The sequence below is a fragment of the Pelophylax lessonae genome (genome assembly GCF_965119305.1).
Source record: "Pelophylax lessonae genome assembly, chromosome: 1".
Classification (NCBI taxonomy): Eukaryota; Metazoa; Chordata; class Amphibia; order Anura; family Ranidae; genus Pelophylax; species Pelophylax lessonae.
Genome location: NC_138768.1, coordinates 181,323,534 through 181,350,494, shown reverse-complemented (window position 1 = coordinate 181,350,494; position 26,961 = coordinate 181,323,534). Strand labels below are relative to the sequence as shown.

Sequence of the window (26,961 nt, the reverse complement as noted above, 5' to 3'; positions counted from 1 at the left end):
GTTACGAAACGGACACTGATGACAAATTTTTACATCCGTTTTACATCCGCCGACGTCCGTTTTTCCGTCCGCCGACGTCCTTTTTTTGTCCGCCGACGTCCGTTTTACATCCGCTGACATCCTTTTTTTATAATTTTTCTATACATTTTCCATCAGTTTTTCATCAGTTTCATATCCGTTTTTCATCCTTTTTTTTTTATGACTCATAATTTCCCATGCATCTTTGCTGTTCCCCAGCATGCATTGGGTTTCCCACGCTGCTTTGTGGTCCCAGTGAATGACTCAGTGTGCATACAGTGTGTCCCCTGTGTGTTCCTGTGTCTTTTCTTGTGATTTATATCAAAGCGAGCAATGGCCCCTTCCCGCTTTTGGGATGATGTCACATGCCTTATGCTCCTGTATTATGTGAGGGGAGTGGAGAGCCGGAGGAGGAAGACTGTTCAGCGAAAACGTCGCACCTATTGGGCTCATCCTATGATGCTGAAGAGGCCCTCTGAGGGATTTCTTTCCCTACACTATGCGGATTTGAGACGGTATCCGGTTAAATTCTTCAATTTCTCTCGAATGAATGTAACGACATTTGATTTTGTCTTGGAGAAATTGTTACCACGTCTTCAGCGGATGGACACCAATATGAGACGCAGTGTGCCGCCAGCGGAGCATCTGCTAGTGACTCTCAGGTAAGTCAGCTGCTGTTGTCATGCTATAAAGAGGCCCCCAACTCTCCTGTCGCAATAATGTTTCTCAATAAGCTAACTACAACCCACCTAGCCCCCCAACTTTAACTGACACACTGCCCTCATATTTCGTAGGGCATCATATACGTTTCCAAAAATTAAAATATACTTGTTAAATTTACTCACTGGCCACCTTATTAGACTAATGTAAAATTAGCCAATCGCATAGCTACCACTCACTGACTTTGGGTGAGGGTGGTGTCCAATACTCAAGGGGCAAATGTCAGATAACATGTAATTACCAACTAAAATGTACTTTTCCGTTAATTCTTGTCTAATTTCCTTATGCCTAGGTTTCTTGCATCCGGGCAGACATTTACATGTCTGAACCATTATTTCCTATTGGGGATCTCCACAATATCGATGATCGTTCATGACACCTGCAAGGCCATATGGGAGGAGCTAACACCAATTGCAATGCCTGTCCCTGATGCACATGTGTGGTTGCAAATATCTGAGGGATTCCTGATGAAGACCCAATTCCCCAACTGCCTTGGTGCCCTTGACGGAAAACATATGCGGATTAGAATGCCTCCTGGATCAGGCTCCAGTTATTTTAATTACAAATTTTTTTTTTCATTGGTGCTGATGGCTATCTGTGATAGCAACTATAAATTTGTTATGGTGGATATTGGGGCATATGGTAGCTCTGCTGACTCCCGTGTCTTCAGGACATCCGCAATGGGTAGAAGGCTGTTAGACGGACGTCTGAACTTACCTGCTGACAAGCCACTGCCAGGAACATCTGGACCAGCTATACCTCACGTTTTTGTGGCTGATGAAGCATTTGCCCTCTCACGTCACCTTTTAAGGCCATACGCCAAACATAATCTAACAAGCCAAAAAAGGATTTTTAACTACAGACTGAGTAGAGCAAGAAGGTTTGTTGAGTGCACATTTGAAATCTTAAACAAGTGGCGCATTTTCCATAGTGTCATTCAACTTAAAGTGGATAATGCCGAAGAAGTGATCAAAGCATGCTGTGTGTTGCACAATATCGTACGTGATAAAGAAGGCTTCAGCATGGATGATGAAGATGAAACACATTTGCCCTCTGTGCAATATGGTGGACTGCGCCCGAACCATTCAGCTCTTGCTCTACGAGATAAATTCGCGGATTATTTCATGTCCCCTGAAGGAGAGGTTCCATGGCAGTATGCCCATATGTAATCTGTTTAAAGATTGTAACTGCACTTATTTTCCTTTTGTTCATTAAAAGATTAATTTTCCATTTGTTCAATAAAAGAATAAAAACTAATTTTTTGTCAGAAATATTTTTTTATTGAAACAGCATCACACATAACAACCATTTAACTTTGTGTGATTTTAACATGAAAAAAAAGAAAATTCAAACTCCAAAGTCAACCTTATAAGTCGTGATAATAGGGACTTGGAGCATTCCCAAACTGCGTGGATGAGGAAGATGCAGATGTTTGGGCCTGGGACATGTAGGAGTCCTGTGAGCTTGACGTTTCCTGGCTGCTGGTGGGGTTTGACTGGGTGAATGGTGGTGCATGGGATGGGGGTCCACATGGTGGGAGGGTATGGGTTGGCATCCTATTATATGGCAGAATTGGGTTAGGGGGTTAGGATTGATTATAGCCATAATGGCCAGATGATGTACTCGGCATCATTGGATGCTGGACTGGCCTTTGATGCAAATGGTATTCAGGTATGGGTTCCCCAGCTATTGCAGCTCTTATACATGTTATGGTTACATGTGATATCTGCATTTGTACCTCCATTTTTTGTTATTGGGGGTCTGGACCAAATGATGATATAGGCTGCGAAGGAATGCAGCATCATAGTTATTTGGGTCTTGGAAGGGGTCCATGGATTCAGCTCTACGCATGGCCCTCGTATCCTCCATGAACCCCATCATGGCAGTGTCCATCGGTGTTGGTGCCGCACCTCTTCTTTGGGACCCTCTAGAAGCTCTGGGAACCTGTACAGTAGGGAAATTTGTTAGAACATTTGTCTTTACTAAATGTTTACAATAGGGGCTTTGGTTTGGTAAAATTCACTTACGGACACATGTTGTCTTTGCGTGCGGACTTGAACATGTTGAGGAGACACCTGTGCAGAAGTTTGAGGCTGTGATTCATGGTCACTTGTGTCAGCCTCTGCTTCGGTGATGTCTTCCCCCTCCTCTTCAGTTTCTGTAATGTTGGAGCTGGTGCTGTAATACAATACATTGATAAATGATTTGTCCTACTTTTCAAATTGATTACATTTTACGTAGAATGACAGCTCAGTACTCACGGCCTTAAGTCCATTACATTACGCAGGAATGAGAGCATTTCTGACTCCTGCCCCACTTCTGCTCTCCTCAGCCTCATTGTGGAGTTTCCTCCTATAGCGGTCCCTTTGTGACCTCCATCTCGTGATGATTTTTTGGCCTATGAAAAATGGATAATATGAACTTAATTACATGACACATGTGATAGAAAGGTGGACCACAAGTCTCAGCAAGCGAACAGTGAAAGATATGGTAATATAACTTTACATTTCACCTGTCTCTTTTAGCATGCTGAGACTTGTAGTCCACCCATATGTAACAATTAGGTGGACCACAAGTCTCAGCATGACAACCCCACCCTCACATCCCCCCAAAAGATACACTTACCACGTATGCGACGTTGCCTATCACTCAATGAAGACCAGTTGGGGGTCACGTCCTTGAAAATTTCCTCCCACAGCCTGGATTTGGTGATGCGGTCGCTATACTCTGTGCAGTGTTTGTCCCAAATGCCAGGCCTGGCATGTACTAGTTAGATCAGCCGTTCGTGGGACACATCACAGGCCATGACTGCTGGTTGTATTCCAAATTTACTTGGGGTGTGGTACTTGGGGTGTGGTAACTGGTGGTTGTTGTCACTTCCTAGACCACTACCTGGGTCAAAGTTTAGATATTATACTGTATTTTATTGAAAAAAAAAAAAAAAAAAAAAAAAAAAAAAGGATATGATCGGAGCAGATGTCAGCGGATGTTATCCGCTAACATCCGTTTTGCGTCCGTTCCGTTTTTTTTTACGGAGGAAAAATAGGGTTCTCTTCCGTCCAAAAAAAAAGGACATGAGCGGACCGGACGCTAAACGGATGTTAGCAGATGTACATCCGCCGACATCCGCAATACCATTGACTTGCATTATGTCCGTTTTTCATCCGCAATCGGAAGGAATGAAAAACGGACATACGGAACGCCCGTGTGAAAGAGCCCTCAATGTGCATAGTGATTATAGTCTCTTGTGATAAACAAAATATGTGCAATCCAAAACTTCCTTAATGTGTTCCTCCGTAGTAAGTGTATGGTGATAGACTACTCACATTCAAACCATGTTATACAAAATATTGAAATCAAAATATATATATATATATTTAAAAAACAAAATTATTGTGCAGCTCTTCAAGTGTCCTTCTCAATCCAAGTTGAGAGTCAGTTCAGGGACTCCACTACCGTTCAATATTGCGCTCCCCTCCACAATTGACCGGTCATACCCAGGTCAAATCACACTTTCCCCACTCAGGAACAAAAAATAGGCTCCTCTGAACTCCTCCTCCTCTGCACTCTAAAGCCTCGTACACACGCAACGATTATCGGCCGACCGATCGGCCGACTTTTGTCCAGAGTTGTGTTTTGTTGGTTGGAATGTGCCTAGACTGCACACTAATTTTCTCGGCCAACAAAAATCTACTTCAGAAGTGATGTCATGTGATGGTTTACTTTCCGTGTGTTTTTTCTTCTCTTAACATGCCCAGTCCTGATCATCACATTTTTGTCGGCCGAAATCTGTACTGACTGAGGAACAATCGGCCGTTCTGCTGACGGCCAACAAAAATTTTATAGCCTGCACACCAGATTTTATTTGGCCGAAAAGTCGGAGTCGGTTGTCGAAAGCATCATACTAACAAGCCGAAAATCGGCCGATCGGACGTTGGCCGAAAATTCACGGCCAACTATCGATGCGTGTGTACGAGGCATTAGGGCTCCTGTGCTCCTTTACAGAATCCGGTGTATGGCCCTTTAAATCTGTGGTCCTGCCACTGCATAGTAGTCTGGTGTAAGGGGCACTCCGATGGGGGACACCTGGTGCAATAAGTTGTGTAAAAGCATTTATTAAAATATTTAGCACTTACATTTAGGTTTAAAAACAACAGCAAACTGACAGTGGGGCTCAGAGGCACCCGTGTCACTTCCAGTTTCGGCAACTTCACCCAGCCCCCCCCCCCCCAACACATGTCGTCACGGTAATGTGACTGCCTCTGGTGTCTGGTCCTGGTGCTTACTCATGCATTATATACTGGTGATGATAGACCAGCCATTGTTAAATGGTGGCCCACAGTCCGAACACGGACCGAGTAATGCTCCTGTCTGGACCGTCAGGCTGCCAGTGTACAGTGCCACATCCCCACTCCTCCGCTCAGCAATCATTGGTAGCTGGAACTGCTGGTGTCTGTGCAACCAATGATGTTATCACACGGTTCCCGGTTTCCACTTAGCTGGCCACGAGGTATGATGTGATATGCGCATCCCACCCAATTCAGCAAGACTCCCAGCGCAGCTCTCGCCCCCTGCAGCTTGTTACCTCTGCTGAAAGGGGCACACTGATGGGATATTTAATGTAAGTTCACTCTGATGGGCACAACAAAATGTACTCATCAGTGTGCCCCTTAACATAAAACAAGGGGCATTCTGATGGGCACATTTTATGTTAAGATTCACTCTGATGGGCACATCTGTTGTGCCCATTAGAGTGCCTCCTAACAAATAAATATGCCCATCAGAGTGAACCTTAACATAAAATGTGCCCATCAGCATGCCCCTTATTTTATGTTAAGGGGCACGCTGATGGGCACATTTTATGTTAAGGGGCACTCTGATGGGCAGAACAAAAAGTTAACATAAAATAAGGGGCATGATGATGGGCACATTTTATGTTAAAGGGGCACGTTGATGGGCGCGTTAAGGGGAAACGCTGATGGACACACATTATGTTAAGGGGGTAGTCTGATGGAGACACCTGATGTGATGGGGACACCTGATGCAAGAGGGAACTGTGATGGGGACACTTGGTGTAAGGGGCACTCCGATGGGAGACACCTGGTGTAAGGGGCACTCCGATGGGAGACACCTGGTGTAAGGGGCACGCCGATGGGAGACACCTGGTGTAAGGGGCACGCCGATGGGAGACACCTGGTGTAAGGGGATACTCTGACAGTGGCAACTGATTTATGGGGGTAGTCTGATGAATTACTCTGGCAGGGACACTTGATGTAAGGGGGGAACACTACTGGGGACATTTACATTTACAGAGTATTACCAGAGTGTGTGGAGCAAACAGTAAGAAAAGTGCCAGAGAGCAGGGCTTGCGCCATAAAAAGGAAACGGACAATCTTTCATGGCACAGACTTGTGATTCGGACCTTGGCCGGAAACATTTTTTAGTTCCCAGACCTCCTTTAATTTTAATTCACTACTTTTGCTATAGACTATCTTAGCAACTAATAAAACATTACACCATTTCACTTCATATCACAAATACCAATCCATGGCAGTACTAAATACTTTCTTACCATTATATCCAGCTTGCATAAAAGTAACATTGTTAAAATGAAACACCTATTTAAAAAAAAAAAAAAAAAGAAAAGATGACATCTTCAGTGTATTCCCTATCTAAGCCCGTGCTGCCCCATCTAGTGGTCAGCATAGGGAAATGCTAATATTCCATACTATCACTCCATCTAGTAAGCACAATAAGAACTGTTGTTATCCCCCTCCACTTTGTCATAGTGACCAATGAACATTTCTTTATAACCAAACACATCAGTAACCATAAAGAATACTTTTCCACATAACATTCGACCTGCATAAAAAAGAACATGGTTAAAGCAGTTGTAAACAGCGAATGTTTAAAAAAAAAAAAAAAAAAAAAAAACACCTGCGAGGCAATGGCATAAATTGCTAGTATGCATCGCTTGCTAGCACATTATGAAATACTCACCTTGGCATGAGGCCTCCAGCGCTGTACTGTCACCGTTGAGAGGGCTGGCATGTTCCCCCAGGTTTGCGCTCTTCGGCTATGTGGTTGGCCGGAGCTGCAATGACGTTACTCCTGCACATGCGCGGAGGAGCCTTCGGTTCTGGCACAAAGATATGAAGGTCCAGGAACATATGCCGGACCTTCAGAGCGCATGTGTCGGTGACGTAACTGGCTGCATTCAGGGTGAATATCTCCTAAACGGTGCAAGTTTAGGAGATATTAATTTACCTACAGGTAAGCCTTATTATAGGTTTAGCTGTAGGTAAAAATTAACAAGCGAGGTTTACTACCGTTTAAAAACTGGACCTCTGTAGAGAAGAGAGATATAGCCTTTAGTATGTAAAAATGGGCTTTAGAATATAGAAAAATATATAGAAAATGTATATATGTATATAAATATATAGAACAATGTAAGCTTAAAGAAGAAGTAAACCCTCCTCTACAACTTGTACCTATAGGTAAGCCTATGATAAGGCTTACCTATAGGTACTGTAAATATCTCCTAAACATGTACCGTTTAGGAGATATTTACCTTACATGCATCCAGTGACGTCACTGGCGCATTCGCTCTGAAGGAACGGCCGCTCGTGCCGTTCTTTCAGAGTCCCGTGCCGTGACTGTCGGCTCTCGTGCGCGTGCGCAGGAGTGACGTCACCTCGGCTCCGGCCAATCAGATGGCCGGATACCGCGATCCCGGAAGACGGCGACTGGACATGTCGCCCGTCATAGAGGTGAGTGAGCAGCACGGCGGGGGCTCGTTCTAAGGTAAGTATTGCATAATGAGCTAGTATGCAATGCATACTAGCTCATTATGTCTTTCTCTTGCAGGGTGAAAAAAAAAAAAATCAGAGTTTACAACCTCTTAGTGTTTCCCATATGTATGCACCCATGTTACTCCATCTAGTGGTCAGAGTGGGAAAATCCTTATGCTCCATGTTATCACTCCATGTAGTGAGCAGGATATACTATTGTTGCCCCCCTACCCGCATTAACCCTCAAGCTACCTACAATCATATATGTGATATTACATTTATGGGGCATAAAAGATAAATACATAACAGCCGCTTGTAAAAAATCACTGATAAAACAATTGAAATCAAGATTTGATGTTCATTCCCTTAGGTGTCATAGTCTGTAATTCAACCTATCTCCATTCTTGTTGGATTATTGACTTAATTTTATTATTCCCTCGCCAAAGTTTTTTTATATTTTTCTAAACCCCAGAATCGCAATCCTGAGGGATCTCTGTTGTGGTATGTGTGCAGAAATGATTGGACACACTGTGGTTTTTGAAATCATAGGATATGGTTTGTACATAAATTCTTTTGGATAACTACCCCTTAGTTCTTCCTATATATTGGATATCCACAAGTACATTAGAGGGCATACACAACCCCTCTGTATTGCATGTGATTAGACCTCTGATCTTATATTTTTTTTCTGTGTGGAACATGTAAATTTTGTTATTTTCCTTGCATTCTTTTCTTACATGCAGTGCATGGAGCTGGACAGAGATGGGGCTCAGATTAGTAGAAGGGGGGGGGGGGGGGCTGCAGGCTGAAGGTTTTTTACCTAAATGCATTACAGTAAATGTAAAATCTCATTTTTTTCTATAAAAATAACAAACATGTTATACTTAACTGCTCTGTGCAGTGGTTTTGCACAGAGCAGCCCAGATCCTCCAATTCTTGGGTCCCTCTTTAGTGCTCCTGGCCCCTCCCTCCTGCGAGTGCTCTCACAGCTAGCAGCTTGCTATAGGGGCACCGAGCGGAGCCAGAGCACTGTGTGTCCATTCAGACAGGGATCCGTGGTTCGGCCCCACCCTCTCTGTCTCCTCATTGGCTAACTAACTTTTAAAGCAGTGGGAGCCAATTTGCGCCGCTGCTGTGTCTAAGCCAATCACAAGGGAGAGTCCTGGATGGCCAAGGCACTCATGGACATTTCTGGATGGAAATGGGGCTTAGGTAAGTATTAGAGGGTGATTGGGGAGGGGGCAGCTGAAGGCAGAAGGTTTTTTTTCTTAATGCATAGAAAGCATTAAGATAAAAAAAAAAAATCTTCTGCCTTTACAACCATTTAAAAGTGGTTGTAAATGTTCTTTTTTTTTAAATACCAAACATGCCCATACTTGCCTGCTCTATGCAATGGTTTTGAACAGAGTAGCCCCGATCTTCTTCTTCTCGAGTTTCCCCCCCAGCACTCCAGACCCCTCCTCTTTATCAGGTGCCCCCACGGAAATCTATTTTCCCTGGGGGCACCCGTGCAAGCTCGCTCCTGAGTGCCACTGCTGCATCCATTGACACAAACAGCAGGACTCAGTCCTGCCCCCTGCGTCACAGCTTTTGATTGACAGCAGTGGGAACCAATGGCTCCTGCTGCTATCAATCTGTCAAATGAGGAGAGCGACAGTGGCTGGAGCCACTGGGCTCATGCACATCGCTGGATCAGATCAGGGTCAGGTAAGAAAAAAAAAAAAAAAGGGGGAGCTGCAGAAGGATTTTCACCTTAATGCATAGAATGCATTAAGGTGAAAAACCTTAAAACTTTACAACCACTTTACGATATAAAACTTTCAGACCTTAGAACCACTTAGGGCTACGTTCACATGTGGGTGCAGCGGATCGCGGGCAGAATCACCACGATTCTGCCCGCGATCAGGAAATCAATGCAAATCGTGGGATGCATGTGCGTTGCCCGTGATTTGCAATGGCACCCAAAACGCTGTGCGATGTTGCCGCGATTTCCGCCTGCCGAATCACGCTAACATCGCGCAAACAAAATCGCAGGACGCACAACGCCCAAAAAATGTACAAGAGCTTCTTTGGGGCGTCGTGGGTCCTGCGATTTTGTTGGTGCGATGTTACCGTGATTCAGCAGGCAGAAATCGCGGCAACATCGCACAGCGTTTGGGATGCCATTGCAAATCACGGGCAACGCACATGCGTCCTGCGATTTGCAGTGATTTCCAGATCGCGGGCAGAATCACGGTGATTCTGCCCGCGATCCGCTACGCCCACAGGTGAACGTAGCCTTACAGTTTTAGTGTGTCAGTTCACTTTTTATTTATTTTTTTGAAAATGTGAATTTACACTTTAAAGTAAGCTGACCACCGATGTAAGATTTTCAAAAATAAGCACTTTCCATTGGCACAATACTGACTGGTATGACAACAATTCATAGAGAAGTAAAGCAAGTCAGAGTACATAAGTAGAGTTGTAACATTTATATTTGCACTAGATTTTCTTAATTTAATTGCAAAGCAATTTGCAAAATATTACAAATAAATAGTAATTATATTTCAAACAGTCAAATCTTTACACATCATAGCAAAACAGGTTTTTTTTTTTTTAATTTAATTTAATCTAAAGCCTCATCTCTCCCATTTCTGTAAAAATAAAAAAAATTGAGACAGCTGAGAAAATATATACACATCCCCGTTTTCTGTATATACAAATTAGTCAGCTGCACACACAGACTGCGAACATAAGAAAATACATCTTGCTGTCCAACTCTACTCCTCATCTTTCTCCCGACTCTGAGACATATTTTTCACAAACAGCAAGATTTCTGTGGCTGGAGGTCACAGGCATTGGTATACAAATCACTGACAGTCTGACAGGCTCCACCGTGATTGGACGAATTTACGAGTACATCTGAGCAGTGACGTGAACTGGGATGGGTGAGCAGCGCTGGACACAGACAGTTTACGTCCAGGGTTTCTCATCTATCTCTGTACGAATGGAAGCGCTCAGATGTGCGTACAGCTGTGGTGCCTGCCATTGAATTGGACAGAAGGCCTGTAACTGTATGCAAACACCTGCGACTCCTCGCGCAGAAATCAGGCTTTTTGGTGTGCTGTATGGCCCTATGCGACTCTGTGAATGAGGCCTTACAAAACCGGGACATGAAAAAGACATAGTAGGCATGTCTATACAGCTTTTAAAGTCCCGTTCATTTTTATGCATTTTTGGTGCGGGTAAATGCATGCGAAACTGTGCATAAAATGCACAGCATTCTAGTGGCACTGTTCAGACCCCTGCGTGTTCTTCCTTCAGCTTTATTAGTGCCATGGATTACACTGTGGGGTTGATTTACTATAACTGGAGGGTGTAAAATCTAGGGTGCAGCTGAGCACAGAAACCAATCAGCTTCCAGGATTTTTTTTTTTTCGTCAAAGCTTAAATTGAACAAGCTGAAGTTAGAAGCGGATTGGTTACCATACACAGCTGCACCAGATTTTGCAGTCTCCAGTTTTAGTAAATCAATCCCTGTGTATTTTGTATGCTGCTTCACAGGAGAGAAGGAGGTCTAAGGCAGGGCTCGACAAACCCGGGCGCCAGGTCGCATTTGCGACTAGAATTAGCGACCTGGCGCCTGGGGTGCCCTGCATAGGGTGTCCTGTCCCTTTTGAGCCCCCCACCTTCTCCTCGAGTGCACGGACTTCCGCGCTGTCCAAAAATTGAGGCCCCGGCTTTTCGGCCTTCTTCTGTGAGATGAGAAAGGCTAGGGGAACTGGCGCCCTCTTGTGGTGGCCGGGAGTAATGCATGTTCTTAATGCCTTTCCATCTCCTTCCAAAGAGGAAATGAGAGGAAAGTTTTTTTAAGGCTTCATCTCTCTGTCCAGTTACCTTTGCTTAAAGGTAAGTGGACAGGGAGTGTGGTTATTATTATTAATTTATTTTTTAAATGTAAAAAAAATTAAATAATTTTTTCTTTTTTTTTTTTTAAATTATTAAAAAAAAATACGTTTTTTTTTTCCAATTCTTATTTAAAAAAGAAAAAAAAAAATTGATATATATATATATATATATATATATATATATATATATATATATATATATATATATATATATAATATCAATCTTCTTTTTTTTTTTTTTTTTTTCCCCTCATCGCCATACCACAGCCGAAGGCCCCTTTCACACGGGCTGTCTGATCAGGTCCGCCTGTCAGTTTTTCAGGCAGACCTGATCGGACCCTTCAGTCTCCTCTATGGAGCAGTAATCTGCCGCCATCTGATCCTGTCCGCCAAAAACAGACGGATGGTGGTTCTATTTTCTATCCATCCCGTTGATCGGATCAGATGGCATCGGATGGAAAGAGACAGACAGTCTGTTTCCATCCAATTGCGCTATAGAAGAGAGTGGAGTTCTAGTCGTATTTATTTGTAAATTTAGTATCCGTTTTATTAAATAAAGCTTGGTTGTAAGCCCCGGTTCACACTTATGCGATGCGGGAAGGCTGCGAATTCGCAGCATGTTCCCGCATCGCAAGCGCGCCCCTGGCAGTTCACACTGCCATATGCGATACGCTGGGGGTGTCAATGTAATCTTAATGACACCCCCAGTTTGATCGCATATCGCAGTGCGATCTTGCAGTTCGCACAGGATGGGATCGCACAAATGTGAACCGCTGTGCAATCCGATCCTGATGCGGCTGCAAAAAAGGGTCCTGAGCGTCTTTGCTGCGGGTGCGGTGCGAATTTAGCCATACAAAGTGTATGGCTAAACTCGCACCGCACAGCCGATCGCATGTAATGAAGGAGCAGTGCGCTCCGATATTACATGCGATCGCCGCAGCCGCATGAGTGTGAACCGGCACTTAGTTTAAAAAAAAAAAACCTGGCTCCTAACTTTTTTAGCTGGCTCCTAGATTTCAGGCAAATTTGTCAAGCCCTGGTCTAAGGCCCCTTTCACACAAGATTTCCAATCAGGTCCATCAGTTTTTCAGATGGACCTGATCGGATGCTCCATGCACCTCTATGGAGAAGCGGCTGTCATCCGTGACATGTCCGCTGACACCCACTGCTCTCCGATTTGATGTGTCCGTGAAATTCGGACGGATGGAAACCCTAATTTCCATCCGTCTGGAGGATCGGATAAAAACGGACAGGCGGTCCATTTTTACCCGATCTCCCATAGAGGAGAGTGGGGATCTCACAGCTCCGTCTCTGTAAAGTAAGCGGAGACTGAGCTGTCGGCGGATCGCTCCCCGCTGAGCACAATGGAGTCTGCCTGGCGGAAGGCCCGTGTGAAAGGACCCTTGTTTTGTTTATATTGTAGAAAATCAGTTTACAGTATCTAAACCTACCAGAAATGTTATGTGAATGTAACAGTATAGAATAACTGAATACAGTAAAACCTTGGATTGCGAGCATAATTCGTTCTGGAAACAAGCTTGTAATCCAAAGCACTCTTATAATCAAAGCGAATTTTCCCATAAGAAATAATGGAAACTCAGATGATTCGTTCCACAAGTCCTTCAGTTTATAGTCTATATACAAAGATTATAGCAATGTGATAGGTTGTGTAACCATAAAATGCTCATCCACAAATGGCAGCCTCCACAAGGGGATTGAACACAAAATCCAGCAGGAGCTACAGAGTATAAAAGAGAAGAGAGGCGCCTCTAAGTGTAGCAATATGGTTACATTTAATGAAGGTTCAACATTTAGCAACTCATATGGTTGTGGATTAAAACAGGCACACCTAAATAGGCAGGCATCCGGGGTAATCTGTCCACATAGACCGTCCTCCACACCGCTGGTTCTCACTGCCGTCAGTCTGCAGTCATGACCGGGAAGACTACCCTGCAGTAGAGTGATCTGAAAGCGAGGCTTGAAGCACTCGTGGAGCGAAGCATGGAAGGGATGACATTGATGGCGGTGTGGAGAATAGTCTATGTGGACAGTTTTTCCCCAGATGCCTGCCTATTTAGATGTGCCTCTTTTAATCCTCAACCATGTGAGTTGCTAAATGTTTAACCTTCATTAAATGTAACCATATTGCTACACTTCGAGGCGCCTCGCTTCTCTTTTATACTCATTTGTGACGTGACGCTACTTGTATATCAGGACATCACTTGTTTATCAAGTCAAAATTTATTTAAAAATTTTGCTTGTCTTGCAAATCCCTCTCAAACCAAGTTACTCTCAGTGCCGGGTCACACTTGTGCGATGCGGGAAGGCTGTGAATTTGCAGCCTGTTCCCGCATCGCAAACGCACATCTGGCAGTTCACACTGCCATATGCGATACGCTGGGGGTGTCAATGAAATGTTAACGACATCCCCAGTTTGATCGCATATCGCAGTGCGATCTGACAGTTCGCACAGGATCGGATCGCACAAGTGTGAACCACTGTGCGATCCGATCCCGATGCGGCTGAAAAAAAGGGTCATGTGCGACTTTTGTGCGGGTGCAGTGCGAATTTAGCTATACAAAGTGTATGGCTGAATTCACACTGCACAACCGATCGCATGTAATGAAGTTCGCTCCGATATTACATGCGATCGCCACACACGCTATAGTGTGAACCGGCACTCAATCCAAGGTTTTACTGTATAAGTAATCTGATGATTCAACTCTTAGCTGTAAATCAAGGGATAGAAAGTTGACCTTATAATAATATTTTCCAACACTGCCTAGAAATAGAATTTTCTGACAAGGTCATTTGGAGTGAGGTGCTGTGCTCACAATCTGACAGCCATCCGATTGTGAAAAAATATCAGGCGTCTGATAACGGCAGTCCTGGCGACTTACATAACAGAGTCAGGAAAGAACTATGGAGCTGGCAACCTTCTGGAAAGGCCAGTTGTCTGTTTTTGTTTGGCTTTAACACAGACCCAAAACAAGTGTGAAACAAATGGAAGTTAGAATCCTGATCTCACCACAGTGACTTAGGGGACAGCACTTTTGCCTTGCAGCACTGGGGTTCTTGGTTTGAATCCCAACCAGGACTGCATGGAGTTTGCATGAGTTTCCTTCCACACTCAAAGATATGCTGGAAAGGGAATTGATCCTGTCCATCTGTTTAAAATTGGCCCTAGTATGGCATTCTGGTGAGCATGCTAAAGATGGTTTCCCCACCAGCAGATAAAGCACGTTAAGTCCCCAGGGAGAAAAGAGCTATAAAAATAGAAATTATTGATAATATACTTGTTCCAGGTCGGTGATGAAACACATTCAACCCAAAGCATCAGCAGAGCAGCCAGGCAATGTGCATTCTCAGAAGGTTAGGTCAGCCATTGCATCTATATATTTCTCTCATGACAGATTTCTTTTAGGTGTCAATCTTAATAAAAACCTTGGGACGGGAAAAGATTTTGATGGCCTCCTCAAGTTCAGAAAGTTTTTTGTCCAGCTCTGTGCGCCGGTTCTGGATGCTGAAGGTATCTGCCCGAACTGGCAGCATCAGCAACTCCTTGGTCAGCTGGGCCTGAGTCTCCTTGAGTTTATTGAGGGTCTGCAGCCTCTCTTGCTCTGGCATCTTGGTGTGACCAGGAGGCATGGAGGGGTCAGGGGCCTGCTTCTTCATCTCCTCCTTCTCCTTACGCCACTGCTCCTTCAGATCCTGAAGATACTGGGGAACATGCCCCTTCTGCCTGTGGTCGTACTCCTTCTGCTGCCGCTGTTTGTCCTCTAGCACTTCATTTAATGTTTGCATGGACCTGGAGCGCCTGATCTGCACCTTCTTAGCGTTTCTAGCATTGTGGGCCACAAAGTCAATGCTGGAGCCATGTATTTCCATAGTGTCCCTGGCACTGGGAGGTCGGCTAGGCCCTGGTGAGCCAGGTCTTTTGGGTGGTAACCCAGAACCACAGCGGGAATGGGATTTGAGGAAGCTGGCGGGACTGCTGTTGAGAGGTGGTGGTGGTAGGGGCTCCTGAAGCTTAGCTTTCACCTTGGACTCAATGTTCTCGTATTTAGAGGACTTCCAGAGAGCTTTGACCGGTTTGGGTGCCCCCTGTTCCCGGTCCATCTCCTTCTCCCGAAAGCGTTTCTGGATCTCCTTCATCCTGCGTACATTCTCTTTACCATGGTCCTTGTTTTTCCTTGGAGGGGATGATTGCTGCTGGCCGTGCAGGGAGATGCCCTCCAGTCTTAGCAGGACCCCCACGCTTCCACTCTGGCCCCGATCCAGAATTTCCCGGGCATTGGGCCGGATTCTGGGTGCAGGCTGGGCAGGCCGGGCCGTGTAACATTTGGGGTATAAGGTGGGGTCTGGAGCCAGGGGGCCAGATAGGAAATCCAGCTTGAGCTGAGTGCCTTCCAGCCTCCCCCGGGCCGTCTCGGGTCGTCTGTAGCAGTCTGGGAAGAGAGTGGGATCCGGAGGGATGGGGCCCGAAATCCTGGAAGCTCCTTCACACATATTGCCGGTCAGCCCGCTGTGATCCCTCCTCTGATATACACCGAGATAAGTCTGATACCTCCACCCGATCCACGGAGAACTCTGACCTCACTATCACAACTACCGAAAACGGTTATCACGCCACGCTCATCTCCATAGTGACCGACACTTCCGCTTCCGCCGCGGGGGGTCCTGGGAGTTGTAGTTGTGTGTATGTGGGCCGAGTTCCCTCACTAGTAAGTGATGTATGAAAAGAATTCACTCAGACCCTGCACCATTTCTGTCTAATAATAATAATAATAATAATAGGCAGCATGCCTATGGAGGGCTGAATCTAATGTCATCAGGACTGGAGCTAGAGACTGCTCTGTGCATTGTGATAAAAAGGCGGATTTTTATTTTATATAAGATCCGTTTATATTCCATTCATTGTATGAGGCTGGTGGGGACAGCAGGACTGTGGGGGATATAGGCATGGGAGGAGGAATGGGTCATCTCTGCTTCTACTCTGTGCACTAGTCTGTGACCTATGTCAGAGGCGTAACTAGAACCTTCCGGGCCCGGGTGCAAGACACCATAAAGGGCCCCCCTGACCCCCAGCCGTTGGCAAAATGCTAGCGCCCGGTCACAAGTGCAACTTTTGGGACCCTGGTAGTTCAGCCACTGGTGTCATTATTTTTTTTTATTTTAGTTATTTTATTCTTTACCAGTTTATTTATTTTTTCACAATTTTATTTTTTTACATTTTTTTTTTGCGGGCACAATAGCTTGGGGCAGCAGGCGGTGGATAGGAGGGGTGATATATAGAGGAATAGAGCCCCTTTATTTTCCTCCTGCAGCAGCTGAAAGGCTGCAGGAGGAAAATGAAGAAAATTGGTTCCTTTATATGTCGCCCCTCCTAGTCAGGTGTGCAGGTGGCTGTATGGGAACCCTGGAGCATGCAATTGTGGCAGTGCTGGTGGGGAAGGGGGATGAGCGGCAGTGCTGGGGGGGGGGGGGGGGGTGATGAGTGTCAGGGCTAGGGATGGATGGGATGAGTGTCAGGGCTGGGGAGAGGGGGTGGGATGAGTGTCATGGCTAGGGACGGATGGGATGAGTGTCATGGCTGGGGACGGATGGGATGAGTGTCATGGCTAGAGATGGATGGGATGAGTGTCAGGGCTGGGGGGGGGGGTGGGATGAGTGTCAGGGCTGGGGGGATGGATGGGATGAGTGTCAGGGCTAGGGATGGATGGGATGAGTGTCAGGGTTAGGGATGGATGGGATGAGTGTCAGGGCTGGGGGGGGTGGGATGAGTGTCAGGGCTGGGGGGATGGATGGGATGAGTATCAGGGCTAGGGATGGATGGGATGAGTGTCAGGGCTGGGGGGGGTGGGATGAGTGTCAGGGCTGGGGGGATGGATGGGATGAGTGTCAGGGCTAAGGGGGGGGGATGGGTGGGATGAGTATCAGGGCTAGGGAGGGGGGGGGTGGGATGAGTGTCAGGGCTGGGGGGGAGGATGGGATGAGTGTCAGGGCTAGGGGGGGGATGGGATGAGTGTTAGGGCTGGGGGGGATGGGATAAGTGTCAGGGCTGGGGGGGGATGGGTGGGATGAGTGTCAGGACTAGGGAGGGGGGGTGAGTGTCAGGGCTGGGGGGGATAGATGGGATTGGTGTCATGGCTAGGGATGGATTAAATCAGCAGCGGTGGTAAGGAATGGATTCAGTGACACTTACAGTACTTGCTGTCAGTGTGCACTCGGTTCCCCCTGCATTGCTGTCTCTCTCGGCTCCCTCTGCTCCACGTGTCTCCTGTGACATCCATCCTCATTCAGCATCACAACCAATCACAATTGCAGCTCCTCCCCCATCACTGTACTGGGTCAGCAGATCGGCTCTCAGACAGAATGCCCATTCATCAGCCCGCAGCTGCACGGACCCGGCGGAGACTGTGTGGGCGGTCCACTGCGCTGTGCAGCAAGTGTCCCTGTTCCGTCTGGAGTGTAACCTAACCAGAGAAGTCAGCGCCCCCCCCCCCACAGTGGCGGGACACCAGGGCCCGGTCGCAAGTGCGAGTGCTGCACCCCTGGTAGTTCTGCCACTGACCTTTGTACTACTGACCCCTGTACTCTGTACATTACACACTACTGACCTCTGTACTATGTGTATTACACACCACTGACCCCTGTACTCTCTACATTACACACCACTGACCCCTGTACTCTGTACATTACACACTACTGACCCTTGCACTCTGTACATTACACACTACTGACCCCTGTACTCTGTACATTACACACTACTGACCCTTGTACTCCGTACACACTACTGACCCCTGTACTCTGTACATTACACACTACTGACCCTTGCACTCTGTACATTACACACTACTGACCCCTGTACATGTCTACTGCCTGTGTGTGTGCTACACTGAGACATGGGGCAACACTGGCTGTATGCTGAAGGACTGCTCACCCACTGTATACACAGTATGTCACAGTACACAGGGTCCCTGGTAGAGAGACAGTGCCTGGCCCACAGACCAGTTCCTCTCCCACCACTGTGTATGGCATTGTCCTGATTAAAGTTCCAGTCCCTGTTTTATAAACAAACCCCCTTTGTCCTTTTTTTAATGTCTTCCATCCCTCTACCAAGTGTAATCATTGTAGTTCTAATCCCTGTCTGGTAAGGACATTCCCTGATGTATAGAGAAAGTCCATGTTATAAACAGTCCATTATACAGACATCCCTTGTTATATAGAAACAGCCCTTGTTATATAGAGACAGTCCTTGTTATATAGAGACAGTTCTTGTTGTCCACTTCAGCCCCAGAGCGTTTTACCCCCTTAATGACCAGGCCATTTTTTGCAATACAGCACTGCGTTGCTTTAACTGACAATTAGTCATGCAACGCTGTACCCAAATAAAATTGATGTTCTTTTTTTCCCACAAATAGAGCTTTCTTTTGGTGTTATTTGATCACCTCTGCAGTTTTTATTTTATGCGCTAAAAACAAAAATAGACTGAGAATTTAGAAAAAAAAAAAATATTTTTTTACTTTCTGCTTTAAGTCCCGGTTCAAACTAGGGCGACCTGTGAGGCGACCTGGTCGCCTCGCAGGTCGCCTCCCATAGGGAAGCTGCGGACCCGTTCTAATAGGAGCGACACAAGTCGCTCCGACTTAGAAAAAGGGTCCGGGGCTTCTTTGGGGCGACCAGGAGGCGACCGCCATAGACTTCAATGTTATGAAGTCCGTGGCGGCCGTTCCGAGGTCGCGGCGCGCTGCTCGCACCCATAGGTGTGCGCAGCCTATTGCATTAGGGTGTGCACCCCAAAGTTTAAATACACATGCATGTGTTTGCCTACATGTATATGGCCCCGGTACATTACTCTCCCTGCTGGCAAAGTGAAATAGAAGTGTGTGGCACTTCTCTTATGGCAGAGCAGGTAGGAGGGAGATCTCTCCCAGCTCATCACTGGCAAACAGAGCGATAATGCTAATGTGCCCTAGGTGATTAGGGTGTGCCCAGGCACACCCGGCACACCCTGTGCGCACGCCTATGCTCGCACCGCGACCTCGGAGGTCGCGGTGCGAAGTAGGTTTGCCCCTATGTGAACGGGGCCTCAAACATATCCAATAAAAAAAATGTAAAAATTCAAATTTCTTCAACTTAGGCCAATATGTATTCTGCTACATATTTTACAAATATCATACAAAACATCCCAATAAGCGTATATTGATTGGTTTGCGCAAAAGTTATAGTGTCTACAAACTATGGGATATTTTTATGGAATTTTTTTTTCTTCTAGTAATGGCGGCGATCAGCAACCTATAGCAGGACAAATTTTAAACGCTGCATCTGGTGGCAGGCGACAGTGGCACACTGCATCTGGTGGCAAGGGACAAGCTCGGGGTTTTTACTGATTTTCCATTATGGTGAGTTGAACTATTTCATTACTGTATATATTACAATGCAGTAATATAAATAATGTGATTCGATCATCCTGACACCATATCAAACATGGTGTCGAGTTGATTAAAGTGCTAATACCTGCCATTCGCCCAACAAACCACCTGTTGATAAATTCCGCATCAACCGAGAGACTACATTCCACCTCGCACACCCCCGCCCCTTGGCAAAATTTTCTTCCATGAAACCCGCCCTTCGGGAAGGGGGGTGTCCCTGAATGGCAGTTTGGAAATGTGGTCACCCTACTAATGTTCACCTCCCTAGCTAAGAAATGAATAGTCACACGTCTATCTTCAAGCACTAGCTGCTCAACTTTCTTCACCACACTTGGTTGTGTGGCAGTTGACGGATGACCTTCCCTTGGGACACCCTGTATATTTGTGTGACCACACTTGAATTCTCTCTTCCATCGTTTGACAGTCTCATATGATGGACAATCCTCTTCATACACAGCTGACATCTCTTCATGGATTATTTGGGCAAATTTCTCTTGAAGATGGAGGAACCTAATCACGGCTCGGTATTCAAGTTTGTCCGGCATGGCACCTACTCCGATTCTCTTGGCTCTAACTATAATTCAACACGACCTACTAAAACAAAAATTGCCTTGCATATATATTACTAAGATATCCAGATCCCTAGCACATTTAGATCATGGTTCCCCTTGCAAGATTTATTGGCATTTCTCAGTTTGTTGCTGCCATCAAGTGGTCACTAATGAAAAATGTTTTTTTTTTCATCTAAGGAAAAAGAGGACTAGGAATCATTCTTGGCATAATAACCTTCTGAGTGCTCAGACCAGTTAGGTATATTTGTTTAAAACTTTAGTAGGGACATCATATGCCTACTACTTTATCTTACTTTTGGCACTCAGTTTTTTTTTATAGTGGTGCAGCTGCTGAATTTTTAACATGCACATTTACTATAAACATATCATTTGAAATTTAAATTGCACCCCAGTCTGCTTCATCAGAAATGTGACTTTAATTGTCATCCTCCACTAAGTTAAAGCTGAACTCCCGGCTAAGAAAATATTTCCTAAATACAGGAGATGTGTATTCTTATTTGACACTTGTGGGTCTTTTTGTAAAACATTAGTTGTACAAATGTACGAATATCAGAAGCATTTGAGCACGCTGAACTAAATTTCCCACTATTTGTTCTAATAGACTAATTTCTGTATCCTTAGCCCCATCTAGTGGCCAAAATGTGGTATCATGTTCTGAAATACCCCAATGAGAAAATATGCTGAATTTTGACCCCTAGATGATGATACTGAGCTAAAGATACAAGAATTAATCTCTCAGAAAAAGTACAGGGAAACTTTGTTACAGCTAGCACCAATGCTTCTGACATTTGTTCAATGAATGAGTTATAAATAGACCCCTAAGTGTGCTTTATGTACTTCTTACAGATCTGTGCAGTAATGCCGGGTGAACTAGCCCTCTGTGCAGGAGCTTGTAATAAAGATCAGTCACTGCTGCTCTTTTTCCTTTTGCAGAGAGATTGGTCTTGTATCCGCCCCCCTGTAGTTTTCTACATGTTGCTTTTAGTGGTGGGGCCTGCTACTTTCCTCCCATAGCTCGGCTCTCAGCACCAAATTGATGATGTCACTGCTACTTCTACAAGGGAAATACAGTAAAACCTTGGTTTGAGAGTAACTTGGTTTAAGAGCGCTTTGCAAGACAAGCAAAATTTTCAAATAAATTTTGACTTGATATACAAGCAATGTCTTGATATACAAGTAGCCTCAAGTCACAGCTGAGTATAAAAGAGAAGAGAGGCGCCTCGAAGTGTAGCAATATGGTTAAATTTAATGAAGGTACAACATTTAGCAACTCACATGGTTGATGATTGGAACAGGCACATCTAAGGATGCAGGCATCCAAGCTAAAGCTGTCCACATAGGACCATCCTCTGCACCGCCATCTACGTCATCCTTTCCATGCTGCCCCTCGCTTTCAGATCGCTTTACTGCAGGGTGGTCTTCCCGGTCAGGATCACAGACTAGCAGCCGGCTGTGCAGAAGATAGTCTATGTGGACAGCTTTACCCTGGATGCCTGCATACTTAGATGTGCCTGTTTTATTCATCAACCATGTGATTTGCTAAATGTTGTACCTTCATTAAATGGAACCATATTGCTACCCTGTAGCTCCTGCTGGATTTTGCTTCCAATCCCCTTGTGGAAGCGGCTATTTGTGGATGGACATTTTATGGTTACACAACCTATCGCAATGCTATAATCTTTTTATATGGACTATAAATTGAAGGATTTATGAGTAAATGGTTGTGGAACGAATCATCTGAGTTTCCATTATTTCTTATGGGGAAATTCGCTTTGATATAAGAGTGCTTTGGATTACAAGCATGCTTCCGGAACGAATTATGCTCGCAATCCAAGGTTTTACTGTACTGTATCTGGGTTTGCAAAATTGGTGCACATAAATTTGATTTACATTCTTTGTGGCTATTGAGGAATATACAGTATCTCACAAAAGTGAGTACACCCCTCACATTTTTGTAAATATTTTATTATATCTTTTCATGTGACAACACTGAAGAAATGACACTTTGCTACAATGTAAAGTAGTGAGTGTACAGCTTGTATAACAGTGTAAATTTGCTGTCCCCTCAAAATTACTCCACACACAGCCATTAACGTCTAAACTTCTGGCAACAAAATTGAGTACACCCCTAAGTGAAAATGTCCAAATTGGGCCCAAAGTGTCAATATTTTGTGTGGCCACCATTATTTTCCAGCACTCTTGGGTATGGAACCTGTCCTGTTAAACCGCTGTATGGTAATAATCGCATGCCGAAGATCTGACACTCTGGTTGTTCAATCAATGAATTGACATGGGTATATTCAGTCCTGCCCATAGATGGTTTGAATCTCGGCTGGCCTCTGCTGAAGCATCTATGCCTGGCTTAAGCAACTTATGCAACTGAGAACAGAGGTCAGGTTATAATTTGAATATATTTATATATATATTGTGGCAGTTTGAGCCTGTGCCACTGTTTGAAATGGAAGTCTAGGGCAGATGTTGCAGGAAACAGGCACAATAATGATGCAGGTGTGTGCTGGGTTTATGTTAGAGACAGAGTTAGAGGTCAATGCCCCCCCCCCCCCCCCAGGAGGCCAGTGTGTGAAGGGAGCTGTGAGGTGCACAATGCACCATACTGTCCATGTCAGAACAGACAAAGGCTTGAGCCTGTAATGATGTAGCAACTGGGAGCTGCAGTAGAAACAGTCCAGCTGACAAAGGTACAGCGTTTTGTGCACAAGCACTGGGACTGTGTGTGTGATGGTCTGGAGGACAAAGGCAGGAGTCCTAAGCAGTGAAGCTGCAAAGAGAGCCACAAGGCTGAATTCTATGTTTTTCTGCATTGAAGATAAGAACCCCTGCATGGGAAAACTTTTCAACTGTGAACTTTTTGCTTTGTTTTTAAAAAAAAAGTGGACAGAAAAAGCCCTGAAATGTACTTTTAGCATGGAGTAAACAAACTGTTCGGCGATACCAATGAGCTACAAATTCCCCAACTTGCCACACTATACACTATAATGTCAAACATATTGGGATGTCTGCCTTTACATGCACATGATCTTTAATGGAGCGGTTAACTGATCTGTGCTGGATCGAATCACAGCACCGCCAGGCTGGAAGACGTGCGTGTGCGTTCCTCCAGGCCTGGGGAACACAAAGGAAGTGTGGATCATGTACACTTTATTACCAAAAGTATTGGGGTGCCTGCCTTCACACGCACATAATCTTTATTGGCATCCCAATCTTAGTCTGTAGGGTTTAATATTGAGTTGGCCCACCCTTTACAGCTATAACAGCTTTAACTCTTCCGAGAATGCTGTCCACAAGGTTTAGGAGTGTGTATATGGCAATGTTTGACCATTTTTTCAGAAGCGCGTTTGTCAGGTCAGGCATTGATGTTGGGCGAGAAGGCCTCGCAGTCTCCGCTTTAATTCATTTCAAAGGTGTTCTATCAGGTTTGGGTCAGGACTCTGTGCAGGCCAGTAAAGCTCCTCCACCTCAAACTCTCCTTGTGCACTGGTGCGTGCGTAGTCATGTTGGAACAGGAAGGGGCTATCCCTAAACTGTTCCCAAAAAGTTGGGAGCATAAAATTGTCCAAATTATCTTGGTATGGTGACGCCTTAACAGTTTCCTTCACTGGAACTGGGGAGCCAAGCCCAACTCCTAAAAAACAACCCCACACCATAATCCAACCCCCACCAAATGATTTGGACCAGTGCACAAAGTAAAGTCCATAAAGACATGGATGAGCGAGTTTGGGGTGGAGGAACTTGACTGACCTTAACCTGATAGAATACTTTTGGGGTGAATTAGAGCTGAGACAGCGAGCCAGGCCTTCTTGTCCAACATCAGTGCCTGATCTCACAAATACGCTTCTGGAAGAATGGTCGAACATCCCCAGCAAACACACTCCTAAACCTTGTGGACAGCCTTTCCAGAAGAGTTGAAGCTGGAATAGCTGCAAAGGGTGGGGCAACTCAATATTGAACCATACGGACTAAGACTAGGTTGTCATTAACCTCCTGCCGTCCGCGCTACAGCCTATATACGGCTGCAGCGCGGACTCGAATTTTCGGGAGGCCGTTTTTAAACGGCCTCCCAGTGACACGCCCCCCGCGCGCTCCCGCGAGCGCGCATCGGGGGGAATCTGTGTCGGCCGTGTCCCTTGGACACAGCCGATCACAGATCGTGGTGAATGGCCAATCACAGCGGCCATTCACCACGTGATCAAGCCGTCCAATGAGAGATGATCTCATATGTAAACACCCGCCAGTGCCCATCAGTGCCACCCGCCAGTGCCCATCAGTGCTGCCCGCCAGTGCCCATCAGTGCCGCCCGCCAGTGCCCATCAGTGCCGCCCGCCAGTGCCCATCAGTGCTGCCCGTCAGTGCCACCTCTCAGTGCCCATCAGTGCCACCTCTCAGTGCCCAGCAGTGCCACCTCTCAGTGCCCAGCAGTGCCGCCTATCAGTGCTCATCAGTGCCGCCTATCAGTGCTCATCAGTGCGGCATATTAGTACCTCCTCATCAGTGCCACCTCATCAGTGCCCATAAGTGCCACCTCAGCAGTGCCCATAAGTACCACCTCATCAGTGCCCATCAGTGCAGCCTATCAGTGCCCATCAGTGCCGCCTCATCAGCGCACATCAGTGAAGGAGAAAAATGTATTTATTTTCAAAATTTACTCGCAAAAAATAAGAAAAACTTTTTTTTTTTCAAAATTTTCTGTCTTTTTTCTTTTTTTTTATAAAAAATAAAAAACCCAGAGATGATTAAATGCCACCAAAAGAAAGCTCTATTTGTGTGAAAAAAATGATAAAAATTTTATATGGGTACAGTGTAGCATGACCGCGCAATTGTCATTCAAAGCGTGCGAGCACTGAAAGCTAAAAATTGGTCTGGATGGGAAGGGTGTTTAAGTGCACAGAAGGCAAGTAGTTAAAGTTAATGTGCATGTAAAGGCAGGTGTCCCAATACTTTTGATGATATAGTGTACGCGATCCATACTCCCTCCGTGTTCCCGAGCCTGGGGCATGCACGCGCGGACCCTTTGGCCTGGCGGTGCTGTAATTCGATCCAGCACTGATCAGTTAACAGGTCCAGGCCAATGATTTTTGGCCTTGACCTGCTAATCAGTTTTTGCAAAACACAAGCACAGAAACTTTTGTCATCTTCTCTTCTGGAGCCCTTTTCGGTTCCAGCGTGAGAAGAGACCGCATCAGACAGTGAGTAAAATCACTACACTGACACACAATCACATAGTTCGACGCATTTAACCCCCTGATCCCCCCGTCCCCCAGTTAATCCATTCACTGCCCTGTCACAATGTCATTAGTACAGTTTACAAGTTTTTTTTATTGATCAATGTATTAGTGTCACGGGTGGCGCCAGATAGCATCAGCGTCAATTCCATATTTGCCGGCCACATATTCACTAAAACATTTTAACCCTTTGGTTACCATTAACACTATCACAGACACTATAAACCTCCATTACTACTGTAGTATAATGTCGGAATGGATCAATGTCTTTGATCAGATCAGAACTATACTAGCGTCCCCAATAGTATAGTGTCCCCAAAAATGCAGCATTAGCAAAATCAGCCCTGATATCTGCCAACACCTGCGTTTAGCCCCTCCCCCCAACAAGTGCAGTTTCAGTAGATCCCCGTCACTTCTGATACATAAAAAACTACAGAGTTAGCAAGATCAGGCCTGATCTCTGCTAGTAGCAACATAAATTGGAAATGAAAGCGCTTTCCCATAGCAGAATAAACAAGAAGCTCCAGATTTAAAATGAAGAATGTCAATTTTTATTAGGAAGGAAAGCAAGCCACTGTTGTACACTGCAATGAACCAAAAGCAATAATGACAGTACCTGTAGGAGAGGCAGCGTGTGTGGCAAGCAATGCAGGAGCCAACTCTCGATGTAATGGAGTGGAGGGTACCTGAGCCAGGACACGATGGAGGAGAGTTCACAACCAGGCAAGGAAATACCTCAGGGACCGGGATCCTTGGGTGCTATAACAGCCACCTAGTGGAGTCGGGAGGAGAGTGTCACTGACTGGCACAGGAACATCCGACTGTCAGGCCGCACATCGCTTTTATCCGGAAGTGTCGTCATTGATCTGGCAGAGGTAGCTGCAGATATGGCAGAGTGTGGGCAATGGACGAGCCAATCCCAGATTGGGCAGAGGAAGCAACACAGCCAGCTGTAGAAAGATGACTACATGTTTCGGGGCAGACCCCTTCTTCAGGTTTTTTTCAGCTGGCGGTCGGCTTTCATGTAAAAGCAATCTTAGCGGCTAATGGGCTGCTAGATTGCATTTACAAGCAGTGGGAGGGGACATCCCACCCCCTCCTGCCACCTTCCACACTTTTCTTGGGGTCTGCTGTCCCAATGGGGAACCCGAGTTTGCAGCCGGCGGTTCCGCCAAAAGAATACCTGTCACTGCCTGTTGCTAATACAGGAGATATTTACATTCCCTGTGATACACAATAAAAGTGATAAAAAAAAAAAATGAACAGAACAGTGAAAAATAAAATAAAATAAAAAAAGA

The 26,961-nt window shown here is 45.5% G+C and overlaps 2 protein-coding genes across 2 annotated transcripts; one reads left to right on the top strand and one right to left on the bottom strand.

Moving 5' to 3' along the window:
• Positions 1 to 351: 351 nt before the first annotated feature.
• Positions 352 to 1,907, top strand: LOC309544558 (uncharacterized protein; the record flags this gene model as incomplete). Its single annotated transcript, XM_082243464.1, has 2 exons — positions 352 to 680; positions 1,031 to 1,907. 2 exons carry the CDS (start codon positions 352 to 354, stop codon positions 1,905 to 1,907), a joined length of 1,206 nt encoding a protein of 401 aa, XP_082099590.1.
• Positions 1,908 to 14,553: 12,646 nt separating this feature from the next.
• ENKD1 (enkurin domain containing 1) lies at positions 14,554 to 15,994 on the bottom strand. The gene has a single exon (XM_082244186.1). The coding sequence runs from the start codon at positions 15,923 to 15,925 to the stop codon at positions 14,837 to 14,839; it is 1,089 nt and encodes a 362-aa protein (XP_082100312.1). The 5' UTR covers positions 15,926 to 15,994; the 3' UTR covers positions 14,554 to 14,836.
• Positions 15,995 to 26,961: the final 10,967 nt, after the last annotated feature.

Excerpts from the sequence above, each read along its gene's own strand:
- ENKD1 (XM_082244186.1), bottom strand. The coding sequence starts at position 15,925 with ATGTGTGAAGGAGCTTCCAGGATTTCGGGCCCCATCCCTCCGGATCCC.